Consider the following 18573-nt stretch of genomic DNA (forward strand, 5'->3'; position numbering starts at 1 on the left):
CTAAACTGAGGACAGAACTTCATGTTACACCAAGAAACACAGGCCTCCCTCTTCCTCCCTATGGATGCAGAATAAAGGAAATTAAGGAGTGTATATTTTGAGGGACATATGCGAGAACGAGTGCTTCGTGCTTCTCTCACCTTCCACTTTATCCCTGTGAGCAATTTACATCAGAACTCTGTGCCAAGCTTATTTCTAGTCTCCTATCCCAGCAGGGGGAAAAGGGGTAGCTGGAGGGAGTAGTTGTGGGGAGAACGTCGAAGCAGCCAAAGGGTTCAGAACACTCCTCAATATTGTCCTGTGCTCCCTGCCACATTTCTCAGATTCCAAGAACACATCCATTGTGAGCAGTTGGTGGACTAACAAGTAAATTTACTGGAGCTGGCCATGGTGCTGAACTGCTACTCACAGTTACTATACCACTGTAGACATTACCAGGACAGAATGTAACAAATGCCTCTGTTGAATGTCTATTATGCATACCTCTCTGAAATGAAGAGAACTTGCAAAAGTAAAAAGCATGCTAAAGGAATCAGAAAACTGCTTTGTCACACAGGCACCTCAAATCATGTCAGTTTGGTTAGTGAGTCTGCTCAAATGTGGATTTATAGCCAAGTTTTGTTGGTATTACATTGTTTTGCTGTATTCTACTGTGCTGTTGTGTCTTTATTGGAGTAATGGCAAGTGATAGAGAAGAATCTGATGGAAGAGGATTTTTCTCTTAAGGTGGATGGGGGGGGGGGGACACCTGACTTGCTAAGCAGTACACAGGCTTGTGTTCAAATCTCATTCGTTCTTAGTTGAAGGCTCACTTCGTTGTTACAGAATCTCTCAGACAGAATAAGTGAACTTTAAATATACAGAAAAGTATCAACATGGGCTCTGACGATGTGGTCTCTGAATAAATTGCTTAACCTCTGTGATTTGCCATCTGTAAAATGAGTTGACAGGAAAGTCATACAAATTGACACTGGAAAACTATTTGGGGAACGTAAGGAAGACGTTGCTTCCAAGCCATTGTTGTGTTATAATTACGTTGGGAAGGAGCACTGAGAGCACTGAGATGAACTTTTGCTTCAGTGGGTTTCTGTCATTACTATGCATGAAAATGTGGCGGCCTTTCTTTCTGGCTGATGATTTGAACTCATTGCAGCATACGTTTATCCAAAACATGTCGTAGTCTCAAAGTAACAAACAGGACACAGAATGAATATGTAGTCCGGCCGGAATGAAGGTATTCATTGCATCAAACTCACCGGACTTCCCTTTCCCCAAAAATATTCTTCCATCCTTCCTCTTAACAAAACTATCCATTCTAGAAGCCCTGCTGGTAATCCTAATTTCTAATGAGATTAGGCATGGAGTGGAGCAAGGGTCCACTTTCTCTGCAGTAACCCTTGCCTTTGGATTGACCTCCCCTCAAAGGTGCATCTCGCCACAGCATTGGTGTCATTTCACAGGCAGGTAAAGACTTTTTGGGAAGCAGTGAGGTACATTGGAAATCTGAATATCTGTCGACACTGCTGGTTTTATTTGCAAACCAGCAGTGTCGACAGTGTTTCAGTTTTATTGTTTAGTCTTTGGTTTAGACTGTGTATACTTGTGCCTTGAGACCTTTGGTTGAAGAGTGGATTATAAATACATTTAATAAGTGAGTAAGTCACTGGAAAACATCATACACTTAGGACACTTCAGGGCATGGTAGACATGTAGGCAATAGGTGCTCTGAATTGGACCATCGGGCATCTTCAGGAATCATACCAAATACTGCTTGTCCAGCTGGACTTATAAAATAAGACATGGTACAGTAACCAAGGTGGTTGAAAGGGCTATGTCAGTGCTAAACCATTACCCTAAGGCGTGTAGCTGAATTTCCAAGCAGCAGTTCTAGGGCACAATAAATCTATAATGTCACTGCTCTGGTTTTCATACTCAAAAGTGAATCATGTTATTTGAAAGCATGTGCAACAGCAACACTTCTAGCAGCTACCATTAAAATAAGGGCTACTATGGTGCTCTCTGAGTCTTAATTTGTACAGTCTTTCATTTGGCAATTGTAGCTGTTCAGTTGTACTTTAAGTTTGATGTACTCTGTGCAAAAATTGCAGTGGCTGATACAAATAATAATAATAATAATAAATTTTTTTATACCCCGCCCTCCCCAGCCAAGGCTGGGCTCAGGGCGGCTAGCAAGCAATAATAAAAGCAAGTTGAATGAATACACCTTAAAAACAAGCTTAAAATACAACATTAAAATATTGAAACAATAAAATATTAAAATGCAGCCTCATCATAGCAGGATAAAGGAAAAAGAAAAAAGAAAGAAGGGGAGGGAATCAAATTGGCTCCAAGCCAAAGGCCAGGCGGAACAACTCTGTCTTACAGGCCCTGCGGAAAGAAATCAGATCCTGCAGGGCCCTGGTCTCATGAGGCAGAGCATTCCACCAGGCCGGAGCCAGAGTTGAAAAGGCCCTGGCTCTGGTTGAAGCTAATCTAACTTCCTTAGGGCCTGGGACCACTAGGGTGTTTCTATTTATGGACCTTGAGGCTCTCCGTGGGGCATACCGGGAGAGATATAAAATAAATTTCAATCTGTCATGTGTCCACATCAAGTGCGTCTGGGAGGGAGAAGTATGAGGCAGGCAGGCAGGCAGGCAGGCAGGCAGATTCTAATTCGTCGAATTTCATGTGCCCCCACCCCCCGCCAAAGAAACTAGTTTGTATTTTGTACTTTGGCATCTATACTCGGATACAAACAATCCCTAGCCTTGTTGATTACATATTTCCTTCTTTCCCAGTAAGGATTTTTTTTCTCTTTTACGTAAGGTTTTCCTTTTATATACCGTATTTTTCGCTCTATAACACGCACCAGACCATAACACGCATGTAGTTTTTAGAGGAGGAAAACAAGAAAAAAATATTCTAAACGAAACAGTGGATGTATGATTTTTGTGGTTCATGCTGTGGCCACAGACAAGTGATCTGACGGTGAGTTTGGGGTAGCCCAATGCAAAAATCCTGAGGATCCATGTGGATCCATGCTAAAGTCGCCCTAAAGTCGCAGGGGCGCTGGGGGAGTGAATGGGAAGCAAGAGAAGGAGAACAATCCCTCACACACACAGAGACACACAGAGTATCAATCCTAAAGTCGCAGGAGAGCGCAGGGGCGCTGGGAGAGTGAACGGGAAGCAGGAGGAGGAGAACGATAGCTCAAGCACACACACACACACACACAGAGCCCCTACAGTGGCTAATCCAAAATTGGACAGCAAAAAACTGCAGGCAAGGACAGAGAGCACGGGGTTGTTTTAAAGCAGCCAACCCCGCTCTGCTTCTCTCCCTCCTCCCGGCTAGGCTGGCTGAAAAGCTTTGCTGCTACTTAGCAGCTCAGTGGGGAGGAGAGAGGGACATAGAGGACGGGGTTGTTTTAAAGCAGCCAACCCCGCTCTGCCCTCCTCCCCGGCTCGGCTCGCTGACAGGAGCCGCTTACACCCGCTTTGCAGTTTCAAAGCGAGCCATGGACTGCTCACAACTGCAGCAGATTCCCCTGCCATCTGTAGGCATTCGCTCCATAAGACGCACAGACATTTCCCCTTACTTTCTAGGAGGAAAAAACTGCGTGTTATGGAGCGAAAATTACGGTATATAAAAAAATCCTTTTTTTGAATCACCTTCTATTTGTGTATGGGTCTCTTTTCCAGCTATCTCTTCTGCCATGAGGTGTGTCACTGGTTAATGAGAAATGACTCTGCAAGGGAGTCCCTAGGTGACATGATGTACCTTTTTCCCTGATGAAAGAAAGGGAAAATGAAATCAACGTGGCAGTGAATGAAAAATGCATTACTGTGTGACCTAGAGAGGACACTTCCTTCTCAAACCCATCATGTTTCTGTACTATCTCCCTCTCAGAAATACTAGCTTCTCGCCAGGGAAGGACTGAAGGAAGCGGCTAATAAAATACTAATGTGCTGGTGAAACATTGGAGGGGGAAATACTAAAGCAAACTATAATAACAACTACTCGTACATAATTCTCCATTTAAGATGCAGCAGAATATTCCTTTTATCTGCCTTTTATGCAGTCTGGTTTGGGTGTGATCAAAGGTGCTATAAAATACAGTGGTACCTTGGGTTACAGTTGCTTCAGGTTACAGACTCTGCTAACCCAGAAATATTACCTCGGGTTAAGAACTTTGCTTCAGGATGAGAACAGAAATCGTGCGGCGGCAGCGGGAGGCCCCATTAGCTAAAGTGGCACCTCAGGTTAAGAACAGTTTCAGGTTAAGAACAGACCTCTGGAATGAATTAAGTTCTTAACCCGAGGTACCACTGTACTTTTCTTATCCTCCCAACTTCCATGCATTCAAGCTTTACTGGAATATTGCAAATTAGTGATTACACTTAAGGGCCAGTAGCAAAGGGCTAGTTGGTCCTCCTGCTACTTCCTAACTCCGTGTCAGTAATGTAGGAATAGAGTGACTGGGTGATGGGAATAATAGAGGAAGAACCACAAGCCCCACTCTGTCCTTGGATGCTGCATATAGAAGGAGTAGGTTAAGTGTATAGCATTATATCAAGGAGAAGAAAAGATATTTATTAGATCCGAGCGGAATGAGGCAATCAGGTTCTGTTCCTTGGAGAGATTTCCCTCCACCTCTCCTGATACTGAAGTCATCCAGGTTGGTTTGTTTTTAGGTGTAATCATTACCAGCCCTATTACAGTACATTTCAAGTGTCTTGTGAGATTGGAATGATGCAAATGTTAACACCCCATCTAATCTGTTTGGAAAGGTGGAACAAGTGCAATGTTTTAAATAACCTAGAATGTAGCAGAATGGGGTGATGATACTCTCCTCACCCCCCACCCCACCCCATTGCTCGCTTGAGATGAAAAGGACACAAAACTTTCCAATAATTTTGTAACTCTGAAGCTGTGGACATCTATCCCCTAGCAAGTTTCAAAATTCAACACTCCCTGATGCCACTGCCTTGACATATTGGTACTTAAGCCAGACAATCCCCACCGGTTAATGGCTGACCCATAAACCAGGGTTGTTGAAGCTTTTTCCGTCCAGGGGCCACATTCCCTCTTGGGTAACTTTCTGGGGGCCGCATGGCAGTGGAGGGTGTGGGAAAAGTGGATATGGAGAGAAACTCTCCATCCTCCATCCAGGCAAGCAAACTTCAAAGCCCTCTCTCAAAGGTAGATCTTAACCCTTGTCTCACACAGAAGGTGGTGGGCCCTCCCAGCTCTCACCTAGGAGCTTCCCTTTCTTCTCCCAGCCTCCCACCCTGGGAGGTCTTCCCTTCTATGCCACTCACACAGGGTCCTTCAACAACCATCCATCACCTTCATGTGAGTACCCTCATTAACCCACAGTAGAGGACATTGAAGAACAAAACAAAGCAGTAAACAAAAGCAAAGTAGATAAGAGAAGAAAAAAAGGGGGGGGGGGAGGAAGATAAAGCTCATTTTAAAAATCAAAAGAAAAATTCTGATTCTAGTATTTGTGAAATACAAGGGCACATTCCAGCCAAGTGAAATCACTAGAGAAGAGTGCAGAGCCAAGTCAGTGTGGGGTGTGACCTGGCAGCTATGGCTGAGTTTCTGCAGCCCTGCCATAAATTCATTAAAATGCCAAGGTTGCTTATTTAAAATCCAATGCAATAGCAACCTGCGAATGTGCAGCTGCATACATTCTCGTGAGAGTTTTTTTTAAAAAAGTGGAGAGTCAACAGCCAAAGAATAACAGCCCAACTATCCCCGGGAAGAGGCACGTTGCAGTAAGGTCGCCACCGATGCACAGAGGATGCATTTCTGCCACAAACAGCTCCCCAGATTTGGTTGGGAGATGATCAGCCTTTGCTGGAGAACAAGTTTTGTTCAGCACACTTTCACATGCATGATTCCAGCAATCATTACAACCGTCATGGAAATCCCTGGAGAATCTCTGGATACTTTTGATGGCTCCTTGGCCAGGATCAGAGACAGCGTGCCTCTGAATACCAGTTGCTGTGCGTCACAAGTGTTGTGCTCATCGCTTGGCTCCTGGCCTCACTGTGCACATCTGGTTGGCCACTGTGGGAAAGAGAATGCTGGGCTGGACTAGATAGGAACCCAGGAAGGATCCTCTTATGCCCTTACGTTATTATGAATGGTGACATAAGGGAAAGTGCCAGTAGTTTATCTAAGGCCACCTGCTGCGCTCAAGGATGAGCTGATATTTGAATGGAAGATTTCTGTTCCAGCTCATCCTTCTTAACACTGTGCTTTCTGCCGCTGCTATCTCTATACCAACTGAATATACCAATATCATTTCAAAAGATCATTGTCCTTCTGCATTCTGTAATTCACCAGTTTTACTGCATGTGTGATGGATATGAACCATGAAATTCACTGTCAGTGGGACTGCAACAAACTGTTGTGGAATAGAGTGCTGCTGTTCAAAATTCCAGCTACTCCACTCCACCGCAATACCTCTCCCACTCCAATATTCCTGTCTCCTCACCCCGGCAACAGACATGAGGAATTAGTACTCAAACCTCGCTATGCACACCACAGATTTAGACATCCAAACAGCTGGACCTGCGTGTACTCTAAACAAATAAGCAGCCTTAAAATTTCCCATCGGAATCAATGGATATCATCAACTTGTTATGCAAACGTTCACCTAACCAATGATTTCCTGAAAACACATTGTGTTCAGGTAGTGAGATCTGTGTGTACTTCAAAGTAGTAGGAGTATATATAATAATTTCATTCAGGGCCATCTTAAGCATATCCGGTGCCGTGGTGCAAAGATCCCTTCAGCGCCCCCCCCCGGTAACGCCAAAACAAGGGAGGGGGCTGGTGGACCTGCTCTCTGGCATTGGGGCGCCCGGGAAGGCTGCGCACCACCTTTTGCCAGGAAGCAGGAGGAGGACAACGACCGGGAGCAGGGCCATCTTTAGCGGATGCAGAGGCTTGGGAAGGAAGCTGCATGCCTGCCAGTCATATAGTTGGCGGGGCACAGCTGGCAGGCATGCAGGGAAAGGAGAGGCTGCCGGCAAAGCCGCGCAGCTCCCCCACTCGCTAGGGCGCCCCTGAGAGGCCGGTGCCCTGGCGCAACGAACCACTAACACCAATGGGGAAGACGGCTCTGATTTCATTGATTTATCATGTTCAGGCCCTGAGTGCCATTTGGTTTTGTAACCAAAGACCACACCGAGCAAACATGCTTGGTTTATTGGTTAGAAATTGTCCCTTATTCGAGAACTGAAGATTCTTGGAACAATCTCCCTCCGGATACAAGAAATACAGTGTTCCTGTTTAAAAGTGGTTTTACCATTGGACCTTTCCCTCTTTTTCCACAGAGAATGCAGAAAATGAGCAACATCTATGAATCAGCAGCCAATACTCTGGGGATCTTTAGTAGCCCATGTCTGACGAAGGTGGAACTGAGAGTCGCATGCAAAAGCATATCAGACAGAGATGCCCTCTCCAAGCCAGATCCTTGTGTCATCCTGAAAATGCAGTCGCATGGGCAGTGGTTTGAGGTAGGTGCCCAATTAAATGTATATTGGAGGCTTTATGTGTGTGCAGTTGACTTGATATCCTGCTGTACTACCCATTGCTGCTGAAAACTATTAATCAGTTCTCTAGGCTGCAATCCAGCAAGGCCCTTTGGGGAGTCTGGGGATGCTAAGAGCTTACAGCCACTGAGGTGCTCTGCTTAGATTTTGGGCTAGCATCAGCCCCTTTCTCCCCTTACTTTTGAATCCATCAGGGTTAGAAAGCGGCTTATAATATGACAAAAGGAATCTGCTGCTTGGTGGAAAAATAGGTTTTATGTTTTTTTAAAAATCCCCACTTCTAACTTGGTTGAGGAAAAATAAAGATTTCTGAAAACTGTCTCACTAAAGCATTTCTGTATCTCATTGATTTCAAATGAGACTTAAGCTAAAATCAGGGAGGACTTAAGGGCGCTATTTTGCTTCAGTTGTTCCTCCTATAGACCAACTTATTTGGATTATGTAAGGAATGCTGGTGAGAGGAAGAATCAAGAGTGCAGTTCCTTTTGGAGATGTTATATCCCCTGCACATGGAGCTCAGTGGGATTCATTTCCAAGTAGAAATGAATAGGGTTGCAATGCAAGAAAGCTGTATTATTTCCCCAATGTTCCCAATGATAAAAATACTGTATGCATGACTAAGAATGGAGAAGAATTTCATTTGGTCTGCACATTTAATTCACACCTCCTAGATTGATACACAGATCAGAACATACTTATCCTTCAGGTTTTGCGCTTCTCCAGATTTCGCAATACAATTCTTTGCTCAAAAACATTCACCCAAATGTGTTAAAATGTATATTTTAGGATGCATATTTAGAAATGTGCACAATCCAAAAATTCCAATCTAGTAACAGGAGCTGCATGAGGAATCCTGCGTGCTGGATTGGTAGATAGGCAAAGCAGGGGAAACTTCCATTTGCATTCATAGCATGGGTCCCTATTTGGTAAGAACGCCTGTAAATGGGAGCCTTCCCCCCTCTTTTGTTGCAGCAAGTTTCCCGGAAGGAGGCCATTTAACACCTTAAAAAGTTAATATTGCTTGTATGCTTACTTCCCGAGACTGACTTCAAAAGGGAACTATTTCCTGCTTAACTCACAGGGCATTGAGATCTTGACCCAAGTGTTACGAAGCTAGGATCATATAATCCTATTGAAGTCACTTGGAAGTTGGATATTATATTACATTCAATGGGAATGTGCAAAAAAACCCCTTCTGAAAAAGCAGAGTATATTTAGCATCTCTACTGTCCTTGGGACAGCTAAAGATCTGCCAGCCTTGACCTTGGCTTAGGGTGGGCTGGCTCATCTCCAGAGATCAAAGCTTTCGCTGTGCCCACTCTCCAGCTCTGGAAATCTAGCTCTGTAACTTCAACGCCACCCTGCCCCAAAAAAGCTTGCCTTCACCACTTCTCATAGACGTTTAGCTTCTGCTCTTCACTGCTTCCTCCCTGCTAGACTCCCAGTACGTTTCCGAGCACAATTCAAAGTGTTGGCGCTGACCTTTAAAACCCTAAACGGCCTCGGTCCAGTATACCTGAAGGAGCGTCTCCACCCCCATCATTCAGCCCAGACACGGAGGTCCAGCTCTGAGGGCCTTTTGGCGGTTCGCTCACTGCGAGAAGTGAGGTTACAGGGAACCAGACAGAGGGCCCTTCTTGGTAGTGGCGCCCGCCCTGTGGAATGCCCTCCCACCAGATGTCAAGGAAACAAACAACTACCGTATTTTTTGCTCTATAAGACTCACTTTTTCTCTCCTAAAAAGTATGGGGAAATGTGTGTGCGTCTTATGGAGTGAATACAGGCTGTGCAGCTATCCCAGAAGCCAGAACAGCAAGAGGAATTGCTGCTTTCACTGCGCAGTGATCCCTCTTGCTGTTCTGGCTTCTGAGATTCAGAATATTTTTTTTCTTGTTTTCCTCCTCCAAAAACTAGGTGCGTCTTATAGAGCGAAAAATACGTTGAGTTTTAGAAGACATCTGAAGGCAGCACTGTTTAGGGAACTTTTTAATGTTTGATGTTTTATTGTGTTTTTAATATTCTGTTGGGGGCTGCCCAGTTGAACAGGGTATAAATAATAAATTAAAAGAGGTTTAGACAAATTCACAAAGGATAAAGCTGCCATCAAGGTTATCTACCTTGATGGTTATGTTCACTGTCGGAGGCAGTATGCTTCTGAATACCAGCTGTTGGAAACCACCAGAGGGGAATGTGACTCAGGTCCTGCTTGCTGGCTTTCCATAGGCATCTGGTGAGAACACTAGGCTGGACTGGATGGGCAACTGGCCTGGTGCTTGAAAATGTATATGGATAGAATCCCCCAGCCTGTCCTATAGGGCAGTGGATAGTCACTCTGTGTCTTTGATAATCAGATACTCTTATTTCTCACAAGAAAGAGAGGCTTAGCATTGCCATATGCGATATCACCAACGTGTAAAATGACCTTTAAATTGGAAATTAATTTTAGGATAACAGGATTAAAAATAAAACCAACAGAATGGATTAATCACCGACAATAATTAAGGCTTATTCTGTTGTTACATAAGGTCACTCACTTCAAAACACATTAATTATGGAAACAAATTTCGCAGCAGAATTTGCCAATAGCAAGAAAGAGTGGCTCTGGCATCTACCATATGTCTTATAAACATTCATAAATGTCTGCTGTTGCCTCTTAAACAATCGTACCCCCTCCCCTTAAAAATATGTATATTTGTGCTAGCTGGTATGACACAAACATCTTGAAGTGTCTAGAAATGTGGCTGCAATTTCCCTTTTAAAAATACATGGGGTATGAGTTGCAGATCACAGCTGCAGTCCTAACCACATCGAATCAGAAATAAGTCCCACTGAACAATGAGGCTATTTCCCAGGTAAAAAGGGGTAGGATTGCAGACCAAGGCAGTGTCTCTTGGAGTTAACGAAAATGATGTGTGGAATTCTCAAGCAAATACTCCAGATTTAAAATTAGCAGGTTATTTTTTTTAAATTGCCCCTATTGTAAATGCTGTTGGATTTATAAGATGAAGGTGGATAAAGGTATAAAATACTTGATGTCATGGGTTGTATTCAATTAAGTTTTACTCAGTGTAAGGTAAAGGTAAAGGGACCCCTGACCATTAGGTTCAGTCGTGACCGACTCTGGGGTTGTGGCGCTCATCTCACTTTATTGGCCGAGGGAGCCGGTATACAGCTTCCGGGTCATGACTAAGCCGCTTCTGGCGAACCAGAGCAGCGCACAGAAATGCTGTTTACCTTCCCGCCGGAGCGGTACCTATTTATCTACTTGCAGTTTGACGTGCTTTCGAACTGCTAGGTTGGCAGGAGCAGGGACCGAGCAACGGTAGCTCACCCCGTCATGGGGATTCGAACCGCCAACCTTCTGATCTGCAAGTCCTAGGCTCTGTGGTTTAACCCACAGCGCCACCCGCTTCCCTCTTACTCAGCGTAGACCTGTGGAAATTCATTTACTGAACTCAGTCACAGGTTGGCATGCACCTGCCTTGGGATAAAATGTAGGAATGCACCTTTGGTGGTGAGGTCTAATTGTTGGAAGGTTGCAGCGCCTGCTGTGGCTGTAGAGACTGATGTGGGAGAGACATGTTTTGTTGCAACTGGGGCAGATAAAGGAGTCCGGTTGTGCTGCTGCAGTTGCACCATGGCATTTCTTCTCTTTGTGATTATTTATCACCCACCCTTTGCCCTAAAGTCCCAGGGTGGGTCTCCTCTGAGTAAAACTCAGTTGAATACCACCCAGTTGGGGTTGATATTTTCTTGCAAAACATTAACTGCTGTGAATTTTTTAAAAAGCTGTGGAGACTTCATGCAAAAGAGATTCTTGAATATTTTGATATTGCAAACTCTTAAATGAAATGACTTGATTTGCAGCTCTCACCTCCTCCCCGCCCCCCCGCCCGGACCACAATTTTAGAATAAAAATTTGCTTGCGCCACACCATTTTTTTAATTGATAAGAAATATATTGGAAAACAGGAATAAACAACTCCCGGCAGTGCTTGATTTATAACACAGAACACAACTACTTTATAATATGATCATGGGACAACCAGGACAGGATTTGATGGTGATGCTGTATCCTTTCAATGTTTTCTTGCCGGACAGCAATAGGCGCAGGTTAATTTGTTACACCGTGAAGCTGCTTGGGCTGCTCACTTTATCTGTCAGCTACAAAGCAGGTTATTGAACTGCTGTCGGGGGATAATGCACAACACTCAAGAAAAAGCTTCAAGCTTACTACCAAAGAAATGATTGCATTTGAGGTACGATATGAAAATAAGCTCAGATATGCCACAGTTGCAGAAACCCTGTATCACAGGGCCGATGTAGTATACTGGATAGTGTTAGACTTTGAAGGCTTGTGGCTGATTCCAGCCCACTCCTAATCATGGATAGGGATAGGTTTGAAAGGAGCCTGCTAGATGCTAGTGCTCCTACCTTGGGTCAATGTCCTCAATCTTTTCCCGCTGGGAACTAGGACTACAAGTCCCAGAATCCTTAGTGGGAAACTATGCTTCCTAAAGTAACAGAGTAGGCACGGAGTGTCAGTTTCCCATTTGGGGATTCTGGGACTTGTGGTTCCAGTCCTCAGCAGGAAAAGGCCCTCTCTGGGGAGTGGGAGCACCCACCTCTGCCACTGGGGTACATTTAGGGGACATTGAGGCAGGGAGAGGTAGTCAAAGAGCCAAGGGCAAGTGGTCTCAGTCCCCAGGAGAAGACTGCCCCAAGGAGAACATGCCCCTAGGGTATGATTTTGGAACCTTGAATCGAAGTGTGTTGGTGGGGTTGAGGCAGAAGTGAGGTGGGGATAGCTAGTGGTGGAAGAAATTGAGTTTCTCTCGGTTTCTCATTTCCCCAGCCTTAAGTTCAGCTCTCCACATTTCAGCATCGGTTCATGATTTATTTATTTCTAAGTCCTCATGAACATTCAACAGGAATTTTTCCTGATAGACACTTTTGCCTGAGATACACATTTTGCAAGCAGCTCCCCCTAATATTAGGCATTTTTGTATGCCAGTTTCGCCAATATTTGCATTGGGATGCGGGTGGCGCTGTGGGTAAAACCTCAGCGCCTAGGACTTGCCGATCGTATGGTCGGCATTTCGAATCCCCGCGGCGGGGTGAGCTCCCGTCGTTCGGTCCCAGCTCCTGCCCACATAGCAGTTTGAAAGCACCCTTAAGTGCAAGTAGATAAATAGGTACCGCTTTATAGTGGTAAGGTAAACGGTGTTTCCGTGTGATGCTCTGGTGCTGGCTCGCAAGTTGCAGCTTCGTCACGCTGGCCACGTGACCCAGAAGTGTCTTCGGACAGTGCTGGCCCCTGGCCTCTTAAGCGAGATGGGTGCGCAACCCCAGAGTCGGTCACAACTGGCCCGTATGGGCAGGGGTACCTTTACCTTACCCATTATTTATCCTGCCAACCTAGCAGTTCAAAAGCACGTCAGAGTGCAAGTAGATAAATAGGTACCACTCTGGCGGGAAGGTAAACGGCATTTCCGTGCGCTGCTCTGGTTCGCCAGAAGCGACTTAGTCATGCTGGCCACATGACCCGGAAGCTGTACGCCGGCTCCCTCGGCCAATAAAGCGAGTGCCGCAACCCCAGAGTCGGCCACGACTGGACCTAATGGTCAGGGGTCCCTTTACCTTTACCCTTTACACATTATTTAGTTGGGAAGCTGCACCTCAAAATTCAGAGAAGTGTGGATTTTAAAGGATAGCTTGGATTGGGCCGATGTTTGTTTCAAAATGTGCAAATTATGTAGGTTTCATTAAAATTCTGGATCGAATTCCTCTCCCATCCCTAATATGGGAGTCACCTTGTGTGGTGGGGTGCTTCTTTGTTTTTATCCCCCACTGGTACAAAATGCAAGGCAGTGGATGAAAATGTTCTCAAGGCTGCCTTACATTAGCGTTGCCCCTTTGATGCTTCTCTGGTGAGCTATTTTGTGTTCTTTGTCTCACCCCCAAGCAGATCAGCCCCCACCACGATATGTCTCCACTCTGCCCTTGTTATATCAGGCCTACACAACTTGTGATCCATCAGGCAGTCCACAAGCCACCCATGATGTCCTAACAGATGCTTGATAAAAAGTTGTGTAGGCCTGTTACATTTTTATTTTTTATTGTTGCTGTTGCCCAGAACTGAAAATAACAGTGGAGGTGTAAATGTCAAGCCCTTGGCAAGGCACTATAAATGGCTGGTTGAGTAAAGTTCAGCTTGATGGGTTACACAAGTTGTGTTTCAGGAGTGTGGTGATGCTGAAACCAAGATAACGCTGAGCTTACCGTACCGAACAGACTTTCATCCATAGTTTGCTCGGCTTCTTCACATTTGTCTTGCAACGCTAACCATTTGTTAATACAGATTTGTGCAGGGAATAATTTGCCGCATCCATCTATGCTGGCGTCGTGAAGCGACACAGCGAAGAACGTGCATTTTAGCAAATGCTTATTCTAGTAGATGAATCTAGATTGCCCCCCTGGATACACTAGAAAACATGATTTCCATTAAAACCAAAAACAGTAATTACTGCTCTAAAAGGTGGGTTTCCCTCCTTTTAAAAATGTTACTTGTCAGGAAAATGGGTTTTCTGTCCATTAGCTCACAGCTTGCAGATGCTGCCACATTAAATCAAATGTCTTCTTGAAATAGTCCTTTTAATGCAACCTCCCCACAGGAAACTTTTCATGTCTGATTGAAACTGCAAATGTTAATGTCCCAAGTATAGCCCTGTCTGGTACTGTCAGTTCTGATCTTTCTCCCTCCCCCTTGTACTTTCCAAAGTTTTTTCTCAAGGCAGGGCACTATTAATTGATTGTACTTAACATTTCTTCTGTGGAACTGAGGGCAACTTGCATAGCATTCCCCAAAAGGCCTGTGTTGCTTTTGCATATTTTCATCCATGAATCAATTTCCCCCCGTTTCTGAATTAATCTGCACCTTTGGGGGGAAAACAAACAAACCCTGCACATACTTAATTATGCATTTCTCCTCGCAAAATTATTTTAAACTGTATTTTGATACACTGAGCTGAAAACTATACAGTGGTGCCTCGCAAGACGAAATTAATTCGTTCTGCGAGTTTTTTTGTCTTGTGAATTTTTTCGTCTTGCGAAGCACCACTGTGTATTGACGGTTTCCCATAGGAATGCATTGGTGGTTTTTTAAAAAAGGCGCAAGACGTTTCGTCTTGCGAAGCAAGCCCATAGGGAAATCCGTCTTGCGAAGCAACTCAGAAAACGAAAAACTCTTTCGTCTTGCGAGTTTTTCGTCTTCCGAGGCATTCGTCTTGCGAGGTACCACTGTACTGTAAAATTTAGAGAAATCAGAAATCTGAATGTATGCGTTCTGATCTATGTGTCCAGGAGAGGTGCACTGAGTTCATGTCTGAATTTGTACAAGTCTGAATTGGCAGAGAGTGAATTCCTGAACTCCTTACTTACTAGGCAGAGTATGATTGGGCTGTTTCCTTATGTTGGAGGACAGATGTTTGTGTGTTGTGCAGCCTTCCTGAGCCCTTTAAGCTGATCGGCTGCCCTCAGGTACAGTGGGAGATGCTATCTTCTCACACTGAAGATTCAGTTTCCAGTTCAGTTGGCTTCGTTATGTGGAAAGCACCATCATTCTTCAGCTCAGGCAACAGAATACAATAAAATAAATAAATAAGGCAACAAATTGTCTTGAACTGACCCTATTCCTCAAGCATCTCAATATTCAGTCAGTGTTCCAAGCCCTGTATGCACTAAACCACTTTAATAGACTTGGCTTCCCCCTAAGAATTCTGGGGACTGTGAGAGTTATTAGGATATTCCTATTCCCCTCACAGAGCTTCAGTTTCCAGAGTGGTTTAACAATCATTCCCTCTTCTCACAGAACACTGGGAGTTTTAGCTCTGTGAGGAGTGATAGGGGTCTCCTAACAACTCAAAGCGCCCTTAACAAACTACAGTTCCCAGAATCCTTTAGGGGAAATCACGACTATGTATGTGGTATGATATTGCTTTAAATGCATAGTGGAGATGGGCTGGAAACAGACCTGCTGCTTTCAGCATGATTGTATCATATGCTGGGGCAACTACCTGTATTGATTTCAAAAATGTTCAGCATGGATGTTCCATAATGAACTACACTGGATTCAATTCGGCTCTGCCCCAAGACAAAGTCACTGTTTAGACATGGTCTAAACATGTTCTCAAAGCAGTCTAGCTCTCAGACTTTGAAGCTGAGAAATAAAATTGACTGTCATCTCTTTGGGTGGGTAAAACCTCAGCAAACTTAGTTGGTCTCTAAGGTGCTATTATGGGACGCGGGTGGCACTGTGGGTAAAACCTCAGTGCCTAGGACTTGCCGATCGTATGGTCGGCGGTTCGAATCCCCGCGGCGGGGTGCGCTCCCGTCGTTCAGTCCCAGCGCCTGCCAACCTAGCAGTTCGAAAGCACCCCTGGGTGCAAGTAGATAAATAGGTACCGCTTTATAGCGGGAAGGTAAACGGCGTTCCGTGTGCTGCGCTGGCTCGCCAGATGCAGCTTGTCACACTGGCCACGTGACCCGGAAGTGTCTGCGGACAGCGCTGGCTCCCGGCCTATAGAGTGAGATGAGCGCACAACCTTAGAGTCTGTCAAGACTGGCCCGTACGGGCAGGGGTACCTTTACCTTTTTAAACATGTTCTCAAAGCAGTCTACCTCTCAGACTTTGAAGCCGAGAAATAAAATTGACTGTCATCTCTTTGGACCCATAAAAAATTATCAGCATGCATCCTGTATTGTCTAATGGATGTATCTGAAGAAATACTCTGTCTTTCTTGAAACGTTTTTATGCAGAGTTGCATCCAGTTACTGAGTTTCCTCTGAAATAAATGGACGACTAGCTTGACTTCAAACTTTTCCCATTGATTTCAGTGGGAACTAAGTACCACTAACTTAGAATCATAGAATCTTAGAGTTGGAAGGGACCCAAAGGTCATCTAGTCCAACCCCCTGCAATGCAGGAATCTCAGCTAAAGCATCCATGACAGATGGCCACCCAACCTCTAATTAAAAACCTCCAAGGAAGCAGAGTCCATCACCTCTCATGGGAGTCTGTTCCACTGCCGAACAGCTCCTACTGTCAGAAAGTTTTTCTGAATGTTTAGCCGGAATCTCCTTTCTTGTAATTTGAAGCCATTGGTTTGGGTCCTGTCCTCCAGAGCAGGAGAAAACAAGCGTGCTCCCTCCTCTATGTGACAGCCCTTAAAATATTTGAAGATGGCTATTATGTCTCCTCTCAGTCTCCTCTTTTCCAGGCTAAACATACCCAGCTCCTTCAAGCGTTTCTCATAAGGCTTGGCTTCCAGACTCTTAATCTTCTTGGTTGCCCTCCTCTGCACACGTTCCAGCTTGTCAACATCCTTCTTAAATTGTGGCACCCAGAACTGGACACAGTATTCCAGGTGTGGTCTGACCAAGGCAGACTAGAGCGGGACTATTACTTCCCTCGGGGGTGGCGCTGTGGTCTAAACCACTGAGCCTCTTGGGCTTGCGAATCAGAAGGTTGGTGGTTCGAATCCCCACAACAGGGTGAGCTCCCGTTGCTCAATCCTGCCAAAGCACGCCAAAAAGTGCAAGTTGATAAATAGGTACCACTCCGGCGGGAAGGTAAATGGTGCTTCCATGCGCTGCTCTTGTTTCGGTGTCCTGTTGCACCAGAAGCGGCTTAGTCAGGCTGGCCACATGACCTGGAAAAACTGCGGACAAATGCTGGCTCCCTCGGCCTGTAAAGCAAGATGAGCACTGCAACCCCAGAGTCGTTTGCGACTGGACTTAACTGTCAGGGGTTCCTTTACCTTTTTATTACTTCCCTTGATCTGGACACTATTCTTCTGTTGACCTAAGTCAGAGTATCTGAAAATATAGCATTATGTGAATGGATAAAAGCAGGTAAATCATTTTAGAGTCCAGCACTCCACTGATAATAATAATAATAATAATATTGGTCATTGCCTTTGCAATGCATTGGGAGCTACATGGATTCCTAGACTGTGCAGGCACATGTATAGACATGCACAGAAAGCTTTCAAGGAAGTAGGAAGCCAATGAACCAGATTTTCCTATATAATTGGCAAATGAATTGTAACATACGTCGCAAGATTTTATGCTCTGCTGGAAGCAGTTCTTGTTGAAATCCATCTTAATTTTTTTCTAATGTCTTCAAACAATGCGAAAAATCTATTATACAGTTTATCGAAGCTTACAGGCTATGGATCGTTAGGAGGCATTCATAAAAGCTGCTGTGTCCTAGAAAGGGCTCCTGCTAGGTACTGCATTTTTCCATTTGAAAGTCGCAGTCTATGCTCTGAGAATTTATTATCAAAGATAAGAACCTGGGTTAGACCGGAATATGGGCATTGTGTAAATCTAAAATTAGCCATCGTGACATCAGAGTTCTTTATCAGTCAAGGATGGCATCCCCCTTCCTATGAGTCATGGAATACAATAGAAAAGGGCTTCTGAAAATGTGCTCCATCATCAAAAGTTCTTTATCTTTGTCTGACTGTTCCTCTGCCGTTGTTCAAGTGCAAATGTGCATTTGTGGGAATCACAGGAAGCTCTCTAATTTTAAATGGCTTAAGAGCTTGGCTACATGTAGAGATGCTCCTGGATTATGTTTGGCCTGCATTTTTAAGCTAACCAACCAGATTCACACATACTGGACCAGGCATAGGCAAACTCGGCCCTTCAGATGTTTTGGGACTACAACTCCCATCATCCCTGACCACTGGTCCTGTTAGCTAGGGATGATGGGAGTTGCAGTCCCAAAAAAATCTGGAGGGCTGAGTTTCTCTATGCCTGTATTAGACGAATAAGTAGAATGGAAAGCACTTATCCATTGGTTGGATATTTCAGTCGGTAGAACATTAGACTCTTAATCTCCGGGTCGTGGGTTTGAGCCCCATGTCGAGTGATTCCTGCATTGCAAGGGGTTGGACTAGATGACTCTTAAATAGCACTTGAGATTGTCCCCTGGGGCA

General features: G+C 44.7%; 1 protein-coding gene across 4 annotated transcripts in view; it reads left to right on the top strand.

Annotated features, from left to right (window-relative positions):
* Window positions 1-18573, top strand: part of CPNE4 (copine 4) — a 199372-nt gene that overhangs the window by 53502 nt on the left and 127297 nt on the right. For all 4 annotated transcript variants that reach the window (XM_083404983.1, XM_083404982.1, XM_083404984.1 and 1 more), the window contains one exon: window positions 7353-7535. In XM_083404983.1, coding sequence (XP_083261109.1) covers window positions 7356-7535 — 180 coding nt within the window. In that variant the 5' untranslated portion in view covers window positions 7353-7355. The remainder of the gene's footprint in view (window positions 1-7352; window positions 7536-18573) is intronic.

This window comes from Podarcis tiliguerta (assembly GCF_965153285.1).
Source record: "Podarcis tiliguerta genome assembly, chromosome: 12".
Classification (NCBI taxonomy): Eukaryota; Metazoa; Chordata; class Lepidosauria; order Squamata; family Lacertidae; genus Podarcis; species Podarcis tiliguerta.